The following is a 15,902-nucleotide window of genomic DNA, read 5'->3' as shown; positions in this document are numbered from 1 at the left end:
CCAAAAGCCCGGCCGAGCCTTCCAGACGTGAGGGGCGGCCCTCGGGCCCACACGTTTCTCTCTCGACAGGCCTTCTTGGCCAAGAACTCAACAAAACTGGACAGAAACGAGACGTCCCCGCCAGGGGAAGGCAGGAGGGCCCCGGGTCGCGCCAACGCGGGAAGCGCCACGGTGCGCGGCCTGCGCCGCCTGCCCCGCGCGAGCTCGCGGCCCGGGCGCGGGAGACGCCCAGCGCGCGTGCGCACCGCGCCGCCCCGCCCCCGCTCGCGCGCGGCACTCTGGGGCGGCCCGGCCGCGCCGCGCGCCGATTGGCGGCTCCCCGGGCCCGCCCCCGGGTGACTGACGGCGCCCGGCCGCCCCCGCCGCCGCCGCCGCCGCCCGGGTGTGGAGCCCGGCCGCCGCTCGCGGGCTGCGCGTCTGCCGCCGCCGCCGCCGCCGCTGCCGCCCAGCCTCCGCCATGGACCTGTTCGGGGACCTGCCGGAGCCCGAGCGCTCGCCGCGCCCGCCTGCCGGTAAGCGGCGTCGCCGCCCGGCCGGCGAGGGGAAGGAGGGCGGGCGGGGTGGCGCCGGGCTGAGGCCCGCGGCGGCTGAGGCGGCGCCCGCGCGGGGAGGCGGGCTGCACGGGCCTGCTCCGGCCTGGCGGGGCCCGGCCTGCCCGCCGCCCGCCCCCGCGGCCGGACACTCGCGGCGCTGCGAGACGCGCCTCCGCCATTTTCGCGACGCAGGCAGGGCGGGCCGGGCCCGGGCTCCGCGCGCCTCTGCGTGGCGCCGGGGCCGCCGCGTCCGCGTGGCCGCCCGCCGGGAGCGCGCGCCACAGGCCCGGGTCCCCCCGCGGCCCGCCGTCCCTGCGGGAGCCCGGCCCGCGCCGCGGCCTGCGGGCCTCGGACAGCCGCGTTCCGGGCGAGCTGCACGGCCGGGGGCTTGCGGGGTTCTCGTTTGCACCAGACGTTGAGTTGCTGACTTAACCCTTCGTGTTGTTGGGGCCCGGGAGACGGGATGACACTGTGATTTTGTGATTAGTAGTTGGCCGGGCGCGGTGGCGCACACCTGTAATCCTAGCGCTCCGGGAGGCCGAGGCGGGCAGAGCGCCCGAGCCCGGGAGTCTGGGGTTGCTGTGAGCTAGGCCGACGCCACGGCACTCTAGCCCGGGCAACAGAGAGAGACTCTGTCTCAAACAAACAAAAAAAAATAGTAGTTTTTTGTTCTTTCCTGGATCACAAGAAGTCCCGCCTTCTCCGAAAGTTAGGAGTGCCGGCCTGGGTCCCTGCCCCTGCCAGTGTGCAGGTTCCCGTACCTGCGGCTTGAGCCCAGCATTAGCAGTGGGAAACGAGGCCTTTCGAGTTGCAGCTGGCGGAGCTGAGTTCGGAAAAACAGCAGCGCGCTGGGGCTACCCTGTGTCCGATGCATTATAGTCACTCCAGGTTTGGTTTGGCCAAACGTGTGGATGTGCTCGCAACGCAAGACGTTTAGCTAGATGTTGCAGTTTATTAGGTCCTTATTTCCGAACCTAACTTGGTGGGCAGATAAACCTGGAAAACTTTAAAAACAAGTTCACATTTCCAGGCCCACCTCAGCCCCACTGAATCCGAGTCCTTGAGGGTGGAGTTTCCGAGTCTGCTATTAAATCTCCTGGGATGGGATTTCGACTGGACGTCCTGCGGGGCTCTGGAGAGGAACGGTTTGGGAACTACTGTTGTAGGGCATAGGAAGGTGACTAAGACCCGGTCTTTGCTTTCTAAGAGCTTAATTCTGAATGCAAGTGATTATACAGTAATTAAAACTGGCAAAAGCTAATGACTGTGGGAAATGGCCAGTGCCCTGAGGAGTAATATCTGTCCTCTTGACGGGAGATAGTGGACAAGGAGGCAGTGTTTGAATTGGGCTTCTAAAGATGGATAGACTTGTGGTTTGCACCAAATCTAGGCAAGAGAACAATGTGCTCAAAGAGGGAACACTTAGTTCTCCTGTTTTCCTGAGCAGAGCATGCCAGTGTGGAGGATTAGTCAGGGTTTGGGGCCCTAATGAAGGGTCATTCTGCCCTCCACAGGACCAGGATTCTGCCTTTTCACCTGTGTATGACCAGTCTTTGTGGGACTGTTTTGAAGTTTTATCTTTTGCCCTTGTTCTCAGTAATGCGCACTTTTCCCCACTGACCATTCTGATGGTACAAAGCATCTAAACAACTGGTTAGATGGTCCATGAGTCTGTGAACTTGACTGAGCCATTCATTTTCAGGATAACCACAGTTCTAGTTGTGGGTAAAGACTGGCTTTGTGTAGGCAGTCTTTTTCTATGTCGGTGGAATATAACTTCTATCTGAATGTGTTTGGGTTCACTAATATGCCTATAAACCTATCATTTTTAAAATCCTCTTTACTTTTTATCCAAAATTAATTTGATTCTGCTCAGGGGACGGCCCCCTGGACATGACATGAGATCTGACAACTTGAAATCTTACAGGTTGGCACCTTAGCAGCAGATACACTGGGGAGTGCATATCCTGCTCTTTTTTCCAAACTCAGCTTCCAATCTTGGCTGAGCTGACAGGGCAGCAGAGGGGCTGCATGGCGTTTAAACCCCTGAATGTGGATGAGTAAACTGCTTCTTGTCTTCCTGAAGGATGGTGACACTGTCCACAGGCACTGCCTGGCTGAGTGCATTTTAAAAAATAGATTTAAAGCAAAGACATACTTTCAGAATTTGAAGATGACAGGAAGCTGAGAGATAAGTACTAAAGTGAGTGACAGCATTTGGGATCCAAAGTTATCATGACATGCTAAAAACAAAAAGATGAGATTTGATGGGTTAAAAAATCATTTGAATAAGAACAATCTGGTTTCATATTCTTGTGAAAATATTGTGATATGAAAAAATTAATTTATATACCATATTTCCCAGTAAATTATATTGTTTGCTGAAGTGGATGGAAGAATGAAGCTAAGCTGGATCATGACCCTCACACATGATATGTGGCTTCCACAAATCTCTAAGCTAATGCAGTGAACAATAAAGGACCTAGTTACTGTCACAGTCCCCCAAAAGAGTTGTTTGGGAAATGTAACCAGACTGTTTGGTTTCAAATCCAGCTCTTCACTTACTCTGCCTTCTGTGGCTGTTCCTGCATCTGTAAAACAGGGGAATGCCTCTTACTGTTATTCTAGGGATTAAAGAGTGTACTACATGTAAAATTGAGCACATAGTGCTTTGTAGATATTAGCAATTATCATATGAGACATTAACTTTTAACAGTTGTTTAAAAGGGGGGAAAATGCAGTCTTAAATGGATTCTGTATAAGCACTATGTGTCCAAAGGGAGAAGATACTGTACTGCTTGGATCACATCAAGTGTGTTTTGTTCAGTTCTTTTGCTTTATGTTTTCTTCTAAGCATTGCATCAGTGTTCCTACCCCAAAGCCTCTTACAGTTTTATAATCTTGAAAAAAGATATAGAAAGAATGCATTAAATGTTTCTAGGTATTGTGCTAAATTAGTAGTTTTCATCCAAGCTCTTAAGGGTTTTAATTGCTAAGTGAATAAGGTTTCTTAAAAGTGGTTCATGCCTGTAATCTCAGCACTCTGAGAATCTGAGGCAGGAGGATTGTTTGAGGCCAGGAGTTCAAGACCAGCCTGGGCAACATAGACCCTGTCTCTTAAAAAAAAAAATTAACTACTTGGGGTGTTGTGCACCTGTAGTCCCAGCCACTCAGGAGGCTGAAGTAGGAGGGTCACTTGCACCCAAGAGTTCAAGGCTACAGTGAGCTATGATCAAGCCACTGTACTCCAGCCTGGGGAATACAGTAAGACCCTGTCTCAAAAAAAAAAAAAAAAGTATATATAATGTGTGTGTGTGTGTGTGTGTGTGTGTATATATATATATACACACACACACACACATACATACACACACATCTTTTTTATTAACCTAAAAGAAGTATGTTCATATCAGACAGAAATGGAATTTTTCTATGCCATACCCATAAAAATGCTGATTTAATGTCCTTAAGATTAACAGCTTGTATTTGGCAATCCATATGAGTTAGTTAAAGGTGCTGTGGTTTAAAGTTGCTTCAGCAGTAACTTGGTTTCAGTTTATAGGGTGGTTCTTTCACATATTTGGTTGCTACACCAGTATATTTAAAACTGATGGTCAGCTGTCAAGGACTAAATAAATATTTGCTTGGCAGACCATCTTAAAAATATTTCTTTAAAAAATTGGAGAGCTAAACAAAATAAAAGTTTAGATATTGTAAGAAAACAGACTAATTGTAAAACTATGAGGTTAAGCAAGAAAAAACCCAAGTCTTAAAATTTGACTATGTAAGAATTTAAAATTTTTGCAGGACAAATGATACTACAAAGGCGAAAGACAAACTGAGAGAAGATAATTGTGATATACATTACTAAGGGTTAATATCCTTAATAAGTGAAAGACTTACAAAATTAATAAGAAAAAGACAGATAACCCATTAGAAAAATGGCCAAAGAGTGTATTCTAACAGTTTAGAGAAGGAATACAAATAGCCATCAACAGGAAATGATGCTCAGCTTTCCTTTTTCACCCATCATATTAGCAAATATTGCTAACATAATGATGAAGGTGTGGGAAAATAGACATCCTCATAAAACACGTCAGGAGTGGAAGTTATTACAACTTTGGGGGGAAAATGTTGGCTTCTGTCAGATTTAAATCATTCATACACAAGTGGTCTGGCAGATTAAGGATATGTGTGTCAGGTTTTTTATTCTGGCGCCATTTTGTTATGTGAAGAACTGTAAACAGCTTGACCCCATCTCTACTGAAACTATACAAATGAGATGCTTTTCATATAGAATTATGTGCAACTGTTGGAGAGAAGGAATTTAGACTCCTGGGTGTTGGCCTGGAGCATGCCCTGATGAATTATGTGAACAATATATGTGGAGTAATTGTGTAGAGTATGATTCTGCCTTCTAAAATTAAAATGAGCTGGGCATAGTGGCTCATACCTGTAATCCCAGCACTTCGGGAAAACAAGGCTGGAGGATTGCTTGAGGCCAAAGAGCTGGACATCAGACTGGGCAGTAGAGCAAGGCCCTGTCTCTACCAAAACAAAAAAATTAAAATGCACATACACATCTACATAAACATCGAGGAGAGTGGAGAGTTCACACTAAACTGTTACTGTGGTTGGGGAATGTGGTGGAGCTCCCTGCCTCCGTTGCCTTTTCTGATAAACCTCTGTAGTGTTTGGAAATACCTGTATCACATTTGTAGTTGAAAAGAAAATTCTAGTATAAAAAATAATTTAGGCCGTGGCAGTGGTTCATACCTGTAATCCTACCACTTTGGGATATTGAGGTAGGAGGATCACTGGAGGCCAGGAGTTTGAGACCAGGCAGAGCAACGTATCAAGACCCTGTCTCTACAAAAAAACCCAGAAAAGGCCGAGGGTGGTGGTGCATGCCCGCAGTCCCAGCTACTTAGGAGGGTCACTTGAGCCCAGGAGTTTGAGGTTGGTGAGCTATGATGATGCCACTGCACTCCAACCTGAGCAACAAAGGGAGACCCTGTCTCTTAAACAAACAAAAAACAGTATAGGCAAAGTATTATAAAACCTTTTTGTTACTTTATGGTACATAGCAGTCTTTTAGCTAACCTGAATATGATCAACTCGAGAGTATTTTACTCAGCATAGTATGTAACTTCCAGTAGATAACTGAAAAAAAAAGTTCTAGGTGAAATTAATGAAAAAATGTTTTCAGTCTATTAGGTTTCTTCTATATAGGTTTCTTAGGACTTGGGGGACATCTTCTAAAATTTGGGTCAAGTTCACACTTTGCTCAATGTTTGCAGCCTCCAATACTTTGATTTTCTTTTGGCTAATTGGAGGTTCCCTTATATCGTTACCTTATAGATTTTGTTTTTAAGGAATCCAGATGCAAACTTTTAAGTTTTATCCTTTCAATGATAGAAATGTTATTCTAGAGATTTGATAGAGCCTCAGGATGATCTAAGGGTAAAATGAGATGATCTTTGTGAAGTTTCTAGAAGGGTTCCCATGTGTAGAAGCAGTGTAGCACCTCTCCAAGAGCATGGTGAGGGAAACCATACTGCCTGGGTTTGAATCCCCACTCTACTTTTCATTGGCCCTCTGACATTGGGCAGGTATTTGACCTCAGTGCCTCAGTTTTTCCATCAGTAAATAACAATAATAATAGTACCTACCTCATAAGATTATTGTAAGAATTAAATGAGTTAAAATATGTAGAACCCTTAGAATAGGGCCTGATAGGCAGGAAGTATTAGTTATTATTTTTATAAGCCCTTCTCAGTGGTGGCCAACAAAATTTAAGATGATCTCATTGTGATTAATTGAAGTACCTCTTACAGTATTACAGAGAGAAAGAAAGGCTCATTCTTTTTTTTTTATTTTTTTTTTTTTAAGAAAGGCTCATTCTATGCAGCATGGGTAGATAGGCTAATTTCTGGAGATGATACTCAGTTTTAGGCTATCTTAAACTGAGTTGTAGCCAAAGAAGAGGGCCAGTACTAAGCTGGAAATTGTGTTGTGAGGAATGCTTACAAAAACTGAAAATGTATTTATTACCTGGGGAAAAGATGACTTCTCCTATTTTGTTATTACAGTGGAAATGGAAAGACCTGATTTAGATGGGTAGGATAGTTCAAAAATTAAAATCTGACCTGGCACAAGTGGAAGGGTTGGTTGCTCTTTAGGTTGGCCTCTTCCCTGTAATCTCCCTTCCCCTCTCCTCTCTCCTAAGACACCTGGCTGACTGTCCTGATAGTGTGATTGTTCCGGATCATCCCACATAGTTGAGTCTGTTAGGAGAACAGGCATTTTGATTGTGAGACCCAGTGTAATTTAGGCTCCTCTTGATAGTAACTTGCTTTAGAATATTAGGGATTCTTGTAATGAGATTAATACATTGAGTAAATGGGATATTCTAAATACCTTCTGCTGCTGCTTGTAAACTTCCCACAGTTTTTATGTCACTTGTAAAAAAAAATGGAAGTATCTGCAATACCTTAATTTATTCAGGGACATCCTGAAGGATTAAATGCATTTCCCATTTGCATTAGGGGTATAAAGTAAAAGAGTTAAGTTTTGTTAACTGAGGAATTTCTTATGTATTTTAGGTACTTCTGACCTAAAGACCCCTGAAGAAATTTCCTTCCTTGGAGTTTATAAATTTTGATTTAAATTTTTGTTTTTAAAAGAAAAATAGATACCTAGCTCCCTTTCTACATAGAGGCAAAAAGATGATATGGATGAACCTCTTGAGGGATATAAATTTATTTCTTTCAGCAAATTGAATTTTAAATGAGTACTTTTTTTTTTTTTTTTGAGACAGAGTCTGGTTCTGTTGCCCGGGCTAGAGTGCTGTGGCATCAGCCTAGCTCACAGCAACCTCATACTCCTGGGCTCAAGCAATCCTTCTGCCTCAGCCTCCCGAGTAGCCAGGCCTACAGGCATGTGCCACCATGCCCGGCTAATTTTTCTTTTTTCTATATATATTTTTAGTTGTCCAGATAATTTCTTTCTATTTTTAGTAGAGATGGGGTCTCGCTCTTGCTCAGGCTGTTCTCCAACTCCTGACCTTGAGCAATCCTCCTGCCTCAGCCTCCCAGAGTGCTAGGATTACAGGCATGAGCCACCTCACCCAGCCTAAATGATTACATTTTTATACTTGAACTCTGAGGAAGAAAAGGTGGGATAAAGCCTGTGTGTTGAACTTTGTAGGAGGTGAACACACATGCTTTCATTTTTAGCCCTTTATTTCCCTGATATTCTTGTGTGCCAGTCAGATATTTAATAGCTTAAAAAGAATTTTTGGGGAAAAGATGGAGAATAAGAAATGGCAACTAAATTTTATGTGGAAAGGGATAATTGGACATGATATTTAAGACATATACTTTTGTAGTGTAAATCTTAAGATTTTTGGATAAAGTTTTCTGGCTTTCTTCTGAGACTTTGCTTATCTGATACTCCTTATTTTCTCCATAGGTGTTTGTTGAATCAGGCCCCGTGCTGGGGGTGGGGACATCAAATTACAGCAGGTTTCCTTCCCTTATAGAATGTCATTGAAATAGGTAGGATTTTTTAAAAAACCTATAGATCTTTGAAGGATCCCCCATTTCTGAGGTTCTGTCTTGAGGTACAAAAGTATTGCTTTCTTTGTTTAGAATCAAGTTTTTTTCTTCCTGGAATTCTCTCTCTCTTGAGACTGGGTCTGGCTATGCTGCCCAGACTGGAGTGCAGTGGTGTGGTCATAGCTCACTGCAGCCTGGAACTCTTGGGCTCAGGCTGTCCTCTTGTCTCAGCCTCCCAAGTAGCCAGGGCTAAAGGTGCATGTCACCATGCCAGGCTGATTTCTTTATTTTTCATAGAGATAGGGTCTCACTATGTTGCCTAGGCTGGTCTTGAATCCTGGCCTCCCAAAATGCTGGGATTACAGGCATGAGCCACCGTGCCCAGCCAGGATTCTCTTTTAAAGAACGATTTTTAAATATTTGGTGCTTTCAATGATGAAATTATCAAGAAAAATACTTATTTTCCTCAAAATGTCCCATGGTCCTTAAAATGCCTGTAGGGGCATCATTCATTGCTTTTATGTTGACTGTAACTATTGGATACAAATGTCCATATTAAAAAGCTGTTAAGAAACTATTTTTTAAAATAAATTTTGTTTGATAGGAAGGAGAAAATTTGAATCTAATAGCAAACTTATTTCAGAGCAGGGGGCGACCACATGATTTCCCCTTGGACAGTCTGTCCTGGAAGTTGACCATATGCTCTCTAAACAGGTTTTCTGTGTTTTAGGGAAAGAAGCTCAGAAAGGATCCCTGCTCTTTGATGACCTCCCTCCGGCCAGCAGTACTGACTCAGGTACAGTCTTCAGGCTCTCCCAGGTGTGTGTCAACGTCTCTACTCATCCTGGGATTGTAGTTGTCTCAATCTTTTTCCCTTTCCCCCATTTTCAACACACAGATGTTTTAGGTGTTGGACTGTCTTAAGTTTTGAATCCATGGCATCAGGTAAGGCAGAAAAATCTGCTGGTCACTAGCCCTGAGAAGTACTGCGTAAAAATGTTGAGCAGTTTTCTCTGGTTCATTTGAGTATTTATTTTACTAGCTGAAATAAAATTTAACTTTTTAAGGCAGATTTTTATTTCCTTTGAAATGATAGGACTTTAAAGTAGGCTCAATATTATTCACTGCAGTATGAGTTGCCACTGGATTGACACAAGAGTTTTGAGTTTATTTCAATAACCTACATAGGTGTCCTGGTGGGATGGATTCTGAAACTTAAGCCTTATACGTTTTTTATGGGCTCACTAAGTGTTCTGCTATGTTTCAGGATCAGGGGGACCTTTGCTTTTTGATGATCTCCCACCTGCTAGCAGTGGCGATTCAGGTAAGTAGTAGGGGGAAAAAATCCAAGGTGCTGATAGAAATAGTACAGGATATTTTACTGTTATATAAAATTTACATGTTGGATGACGTTAAGTCATAATTCAGCGTAAGGTTCATGAATACTAAATAGGCACCATCAGGTAGTTGCATAAAGGTTAGATACTTCAGTACTACATCCTTTTTTGGTGATTATCTAGGTTTAACTTCTTGGGATTCAAACTGCTAAAACTGACTTTAAGAATTAAGAGTTCAGTCAGGTACAGTGACTCATGCCCGTAATCCTAGCACTTTGGGAGGCCGAGGTGGGGTTGCTTGAGGCCAGGTGTTTGAGACCAGCTTGGGCAACCTAACGAGATATTACCTCTACAGAAAATAAAAATATTAGCTGGTTGTGGTGGCATGCCTCTGTAGTCCCAGCCACTTGGGAGGCTGCGGTAGGAGGATTGCTTGGGTCCAGGAATTTGAGGTTACATTGACCTATGATGACACCACTGCACTTTAGCCTGGGCAATAGAAGGAGACAGTGTATCAAAAAAGAAAAAAAAAGTTCAGAGTTATTTATTCCGAACTTGGTATTAACATTTAAAAAAAATTTCAGAGTTTCTTTTTCTGATTTGTCTTGTGTTCCTGACATTCCCAAATATATCAATCCCATTAGCACTGGCTCTACCCACTCCTAAAAATGTTTAACCCTTTGCACTCGGATGTCGAGTGTGACTTGACATGGTTAGCAAAAATTATAGAGATTAAAATTACTCTTTGAATGTATCAATAATTTGAAATATAGGCCAGGTGTGGTGGCTTACGCCTGTAATCCTAGCATTCTGGGAGGCTGAGACGGGCAGATTGCTTGAGGTCAGGAGTTTGAAACCAGCCTGAGCAAGAGCGAGACCCCGTCTCTACTATAAATAGAAAGAAATTAATTGGCCAACTAATATATATAGAAAAAATTAGCTGGGCATGGTGACACATGCCTGTAGTCCCAGCTATTCGGGAGGCTGAGGCAGGAGGATCGCTTGAGCCCAGGAGTTTGAGGTTGCTGTGAGCTAGGCTGACGCCACGGCACCCACTCTAGCCTGGGCAACAAAGTGAGACTCTGTCTTAAAAAAAAAAGAAATATAAAAAATTCCAAATAAATAAGTTTGTATGAAAAGAAAGTTCAGTTTTTATTCTATTGCTGCGCTTTGTAAAATCTGGGGTATTTAAAAAATTAAATCCCGAGTAGAATAAAGGAATTGAGAAAAAAGCAAGTGAGTGCAAAAGGTTAACTTTTCCTTTTGTGTCCCAATTAAGCAGAAGGGAAGAATAGAGCACATTCCTCTTGTCATAATGACAAATCTGTTATTCCATCTCACTGAGAATTTCTTATGTTGAGTTCCTCTGGCGAGGGGGTTGGGGCGGATGGTGTGGGGGCAGTGGAGATGTAGGTGGTCCTATTTCATATGCAGTTATCTTCTGGTATGAGACCTTTTGTTGTCAAATAGAAGATTTGCTGCTTTTCAAGTAGGTTTTTTTTTGTATCATTAATTCATTACTATAAAATCATTGGAATCAGTCTAGAAAGTATGGATTAAATTAGTATATTTTCTATATTTTACTTTGTTATATTTCTTTTTGGAGACAGGGTCTCACTGTGTTTCCTAGGCTAGAGTGCAGTGGCATCGTCACAGCTCACAGCAACCTCAACTCTTGGGCTCAAGAGATCCTCCTGCCTCAGCCTCCCAAGTGGCTAGGACTACAGGCATGCGCCACCACACCCAGCTAATTTTTCTATTTTTTAATAGAGATGAGGTCTTGCTCTTGCTCTTGCTCAGGCTGGTCTTGAACTCCAGATCTCAAGTGATCTTCTGCTCGGCCTCCCAAAGTGCTAGGATCACAGGCGTGAGCCGCTGCACCTGGCCTATTTCCTATATTTTAGAAAAAAGATTATAATCATCTTACATGAGAATTCTTAAATTTTCATGGCTGTAGACCCATACCAAAAAGTTACGATATTCTCATAATGTAGCTTGAAACCTTCCCAGTAAAGACTGTACTCTTAACCACTTCAGTATGAGTGTCGACTATAGTTCATAGCCACAGAGGAACCCACATAGCCGAGCGTCGACTTTAGTCTATAATTTTGAATTGACTTTTCTAATTTTTCATTTATCAAAATAAAATTGTGAACATTTAAAAATAACGTAATAAAAACATATATGTAAATGTTACCTATTCTGATTTACATGACAAGTAAAGCTGCCTGTAAAGTAAAACAAGCTTTCAGTGCTTTAAAGCTTTCCTCATCACACGAGAGCAAAACAGATTCGTCGTCAATGCACAGCACAAACTATCGTGCGGACCTATGAATGCCAGCTGTGGGCAAGGTTTCGTGGCCAGTGAGCACCGTACTGAAGTGGTTAATGGTAATGAAAGTTAATCTGTGCAAACAAGGCTCTTAACAGATTTATTGAAAGAAATTAAGATTCAACATGGCTATCTCTTAGTTATCTATAGGGTAAAAACCAATAAACTAGTAACAATTTATAAGATTTCCATACCACTATTAGCAAGCTTGATTTTTTTTTTTTTAATATATGTATATAGAATCTTGCATCCAGTATTTTAGGTTTCTTGAGAAGACAATACATTCTTCTCAGGCAGGAATCATTTACAAAAATTGACTGTACTAGGCCATTAAATAAGTCCCAATAAAGAATCTGTTTCATGTACAGATCACATTCTCTGACTACGGTATAATTTGCTTATAAGTCAATAATGAAGCTGTGAGGTTTCTGTGTTTTGGAATTTAAAAGAAATGAAGATACTTTCACATGCACATTGGGAAAACTGGAACCCAAACAGTAAGCAATAGAACATTCCTGGAGAAATTTTTGGGAGAGATTCTGTTGGAAGTATCCATGCCTTTTCTATTACTTTGCCTTATGATGTGGGGTGGCATGTGTGTATTTTGTATACTGTTGCAGAAATAGGTCCTTGTGCAAATAATTGACTCTTTCTGAGGGCAGGGACATTTTCTCTACTTCTTTTTCCTCAGTACTCAGAAATGTCTGGCAAAGAATAGGTTAAATAAATGGTTGTATACTTTTATGCCTAAATTCAGAGAACACTTAGAATCATTCATTAGGCCAGCAGCTGCCATTTATTGGACAGTTGATATAGCAGGTACTGTGACAAATGTTTTACATACTTTGCTCCCATCAATTTTTGAACCACCCTCTGTGATGACAGTATTTTCATCCCATTACAGATAAGAAACTGAGGCTGAAAGGTTAAACAACTTGCCTTAAGGGCACACCTGGTTTTTGTTTGTTTGTTTGTTTGTTTTTTTGAGACAAGAGTCTTGCTTTGTTGCCCAGGCTAGAGTGAGTGCTGTGGCATCAACCTAGCTCACAGCAACCTCAAACTCCTGGGCTCAAGCGATCCTGCCGCCTCAGCCTCCCAAGTAGCTGGGTCTACAGGCATGTGCCAGCACGCTTGGCTAATTTTTTTCTCTATATATGTTAGTTGGCCAATTAATTTCTTTCTATTTATAGTAGAGACGGGGTCTCACTCTTGCTCTGGCCGGTTTCGAACTCCTGACCTCGGGCAATCTGCCCGCCTCAGCCTCCCAGAATGCTAGGATTACAGGCGTGAGCCACCACGCCCGGCCTAGGGCACGCCTCTTTGAACCTAGACTTTTCTCCTTCCAGACACACATACTGCAGATTCCCTTAGCTCTGGCTTTGAGTACAGATTCATCCTCTGCAAGTGGGAACAGATGCAGCAGGCCTATGGATATATTATAGTTCTTAAAGCTTGATGTTTATTATCATTTTGAGCCTTTTTGGTCACTTGTTACTTTTTTGAACCTGTCTGGGATATGCTTGTTTACAGATTTTAGAAACTTCCCTGTAAGAACCTATGAAAGTAAAACATCACGTATAGCTACAAACTAAAAATAGGTACATTTGTTTTTAACCACTGAGAAGCCCCTTTTACAAATCCCTTCAGCATCGGTCTGACTCAGGGCCTGTATCTTAACTTGTATGCTTCCACTGTGGGTATGCAGCACTGATGCCCTAACCCCTCCCCATGAAGTCACAACTGCTGGGTCTGCCTCTGTCTGCCAGTCTTTGCTTGAAATGCCATTCTGTCTCTGAGGGCTGGGATGAAGCCTAGTATGCTGGTGACTTTTTCTAACAGTCTACAGCTGTGTTTCCATCCGGTTTTTACTTTATTTTCAGGTTCTCTTGCTACATCAATATCGCAGATGGTAAAGAATGATGGGAAAGGAGCAAAGAGAAAAACCTCCGAGGAGGAGGAGAAGAATGGCAGTGAAGAGCTTGTGGAAAAGAAAGTTTGTAAAGGTTTTCAGACAGTTTGAAAACAAATGTATTAGACTCATATTTTTAAACAACCCAGAGCAAAAACAATCTCAGCTTTCTAATTATAACACTTTCTTTGTATACCTACCTGTATTTAAGAAATGAGTAGGGTTTCCTTTTTGCAAACTAATTTCCAAGTTTACCTGTGCTGGCTTTCTCCTTTACTTTTCATGTATATCTATCTCTAACCTTATCTTTGGTCAGGTAGGAAACCTACATTTGTTCTTCAAGCGTTAAATATAGGTCAAGGTTTCCTCAGCCTTCTGCAGTGAATGGTCAGTGTATTGACCACCCAGTCTCTCTCTGACTTCCAGTCTTTGTTCATAGCCTGTTGATTGCCACTTGGAATTCTATGATTTAGCTTAGTAGGCAGCTTCCCAAGAGAGACCCTAAGCCTGGAAAAAGTAGTTGAAATTTGTAGTCAGTTTTATAACTTGTCAAAGTTAGTGGGGAAGAGAATTAAAATTATCAACTAAAGAGAAATAGTTGTGGATTTGCATTTACTGCACCAGACTGCTGTGGCCTTTGGCGCAGATTACTTTAGCTAAAGCTGTAGGATGCACATAGAGGTATGTGAAAAGACCTGCTCGTAGCTCTGCTGGGAAGACAGCTCAGCTTGTCGCTTCCCAGAGAACAGCTCTCTGCAAAGTGTTGTATTATTACCTGGTTCTAGGTGTCAGAAAGGGAGCTTAAACTAGCCAAGCCATTAAATGTAAATAGATCTCTGTGCCTGCACTGGACTCCTTTATCCTTTTCTTCCTCAGCTGAAGTAAAAGCAACTGATCTTACCATTTGTTCAAATTCTTCACCAGCCTTGAGCATGAAAAATACATATTTTCAGGGAGTCTGACAGGTCATTTGGGACAATTTCTATTGACTTGCTTGTCACTAAACTAAGAATCTTTCTCCTCATTAAATTATCAAAAGACAAGATTTAAAGGTGATCCTCTCCCTGATTTGAATCCCACTTCTATGGGATGGCAGCCATTCCCTTGGGCTGGTGCCCTTACGCCCCACGCGGAGTTGTTCTGTGCTCACTGGCTATTCACTCACGTCGGTGCCCCACTGTCCAGCCTCTTGGGACCCATCCTGTCTGTCAGTGCTCTGATTTTAGTTACAGACTTGCAATTGGGGGGGGGGGTGCGTTGAGGGGCATTTCTTATTTGTTTGCACAAATAGGACATTGCTGAGTAAAACAGCCATAGTTTCTTCTCATTTGCTCTGGGACTAGGGCTTCCAGAGGGTCGAGCACGGTTTTGTATTGTCTTTTTTTGTTCTTTTTTCCTTAGCTTCTTCGGTGATCTTTGGTCTGAAAGGCTATGTGGCTGAGCGGAAGGGTGAGAGGGAGGAGATGCAAGATGCCCATGTCATCTTAAACGACATTACCGAGGAGTGCCGGCCCCCATCTTCCCTCATGTGAGTGTCTGTGCTCCAGGAAGCCTAGTCGGCATCCAACTCTCCTCTGTTTTGACTGGAGTATTGGACTGTGTCCAGTTAGTACTTACTAGAAAGACTGACATATCACTTGAGTTGCTTGGTTCTACATGAGTGGTTCTTAGCCGGGGTTGATTTTGCCTTCCGGGGGACATTTGTCATTTGTCTGGGAACATTTTTGTTGTTGCAATTGGGGGAGGAGATTGTTACTGGCATCTGGTGGGCAGAGGCCAGGGATGCTGCTAAACATCTTAAGAGCACAGTGTAGCTCCACAACAAAGAACCATCCAGCCCAAAATGCCAGTAGTGATATAGTTGAGAAACCTGCTGAATGGGAAAGGATGCTCCATGTTGTGGATCTTCAGGGCGTGTTATTCCTCACCAGTAACTAAGCAGCTTTTGGCAGAGAGTGTTCTTATTCTGGGACCTAGAAGGTTAAGTTGGAAGCTGCTAAGTATGCATGTTGATCAAGGAGAGCTAATTCCGATAATCAGGGCCCAGAAAGACAACAGAAAAGCTGAAATGGCACCAAGGACAAGAAAGATAATGAAAAATATCCTTAAGCTGTACAAACTACAATGTGGCCCTCTGGATGAGCTCTTAGGCATGGATGAAAAATGGCCAGAAGGTAGAACATTAAGTTGACCATTAGCATACATTATGTTACATATCTAATAATATGTATT

At 43.1% G+C, this 15,902-nt stretch overlaps 1 protein-coding gene across 5 annotated transcripts in view; it reads left to right on the top strand.

Annotated features, from left to right (window-relative positions):
* The first annotated feature begins 332 nt into the window (after positions 1 to 332).
* The window catches only part of ILKAP (ILK associated serine/threonine phosphatase), a 28,959-nt gene continuing 13,389 nt past the window's right edge, over positions 333 to 15,902 (top strand). Inside the window, exons 1-5 of one of the 5 annotated variants that reach the window (XM_076006103.1) lie at positions 333 to 512; positions 8,823 to 8,888; positions 9,360 to 9,416; positions 13,642 to 13,758; positions 15,072 to 15,198. In XM_076006103.1, the coding sequence (XP_075862218.1) occupies positions 458 to 512; positions 8,823 to 8,888; positions 9,360 to 9,416; positions 13,642 to 13,758; positions 15,072 to 15,198 (422 nt within the window). In that variant the 5' untranslated portion in view covers positions 333 to 457. Of the gene's footprint in view, positions 513 to 8,822; positions 8,912 to 9,012; positions 9,038 to 9,359; positions 9,417 to 12,129; positions 12,259 to 13,641; positions 13,765 to 15,071; positions 15,199 to 15,902 lie in introns of those variants that run through there. The other 4 variants (XM_020288061.2, XM_076006106.1, XM_076006104.1 and 1 more) reach the window with 4 other exon arrangements.

The sequence above is a fragment of the Microcebus murinus genome, chromosome 8 (genome assembly GCF_040939455.1).
Source record: "Microcebus murinus isolate Inina chromosome 8, M.murinus_Inina_mat1.0, whole genome shotgun sequence".
Taxonomy (NCBI): domain Eukaryota; kingdom Metazoa; phylum Chordata; class Mammalia; order Primates; family Cheirogaleidae; genus Microcebus; species Microcebus murinus.
The sequence above is the reverse complement of the archived record's forward strand: the minus strand, read 5'-3'. Positions and strand labels throughout refer to the sequence as shown.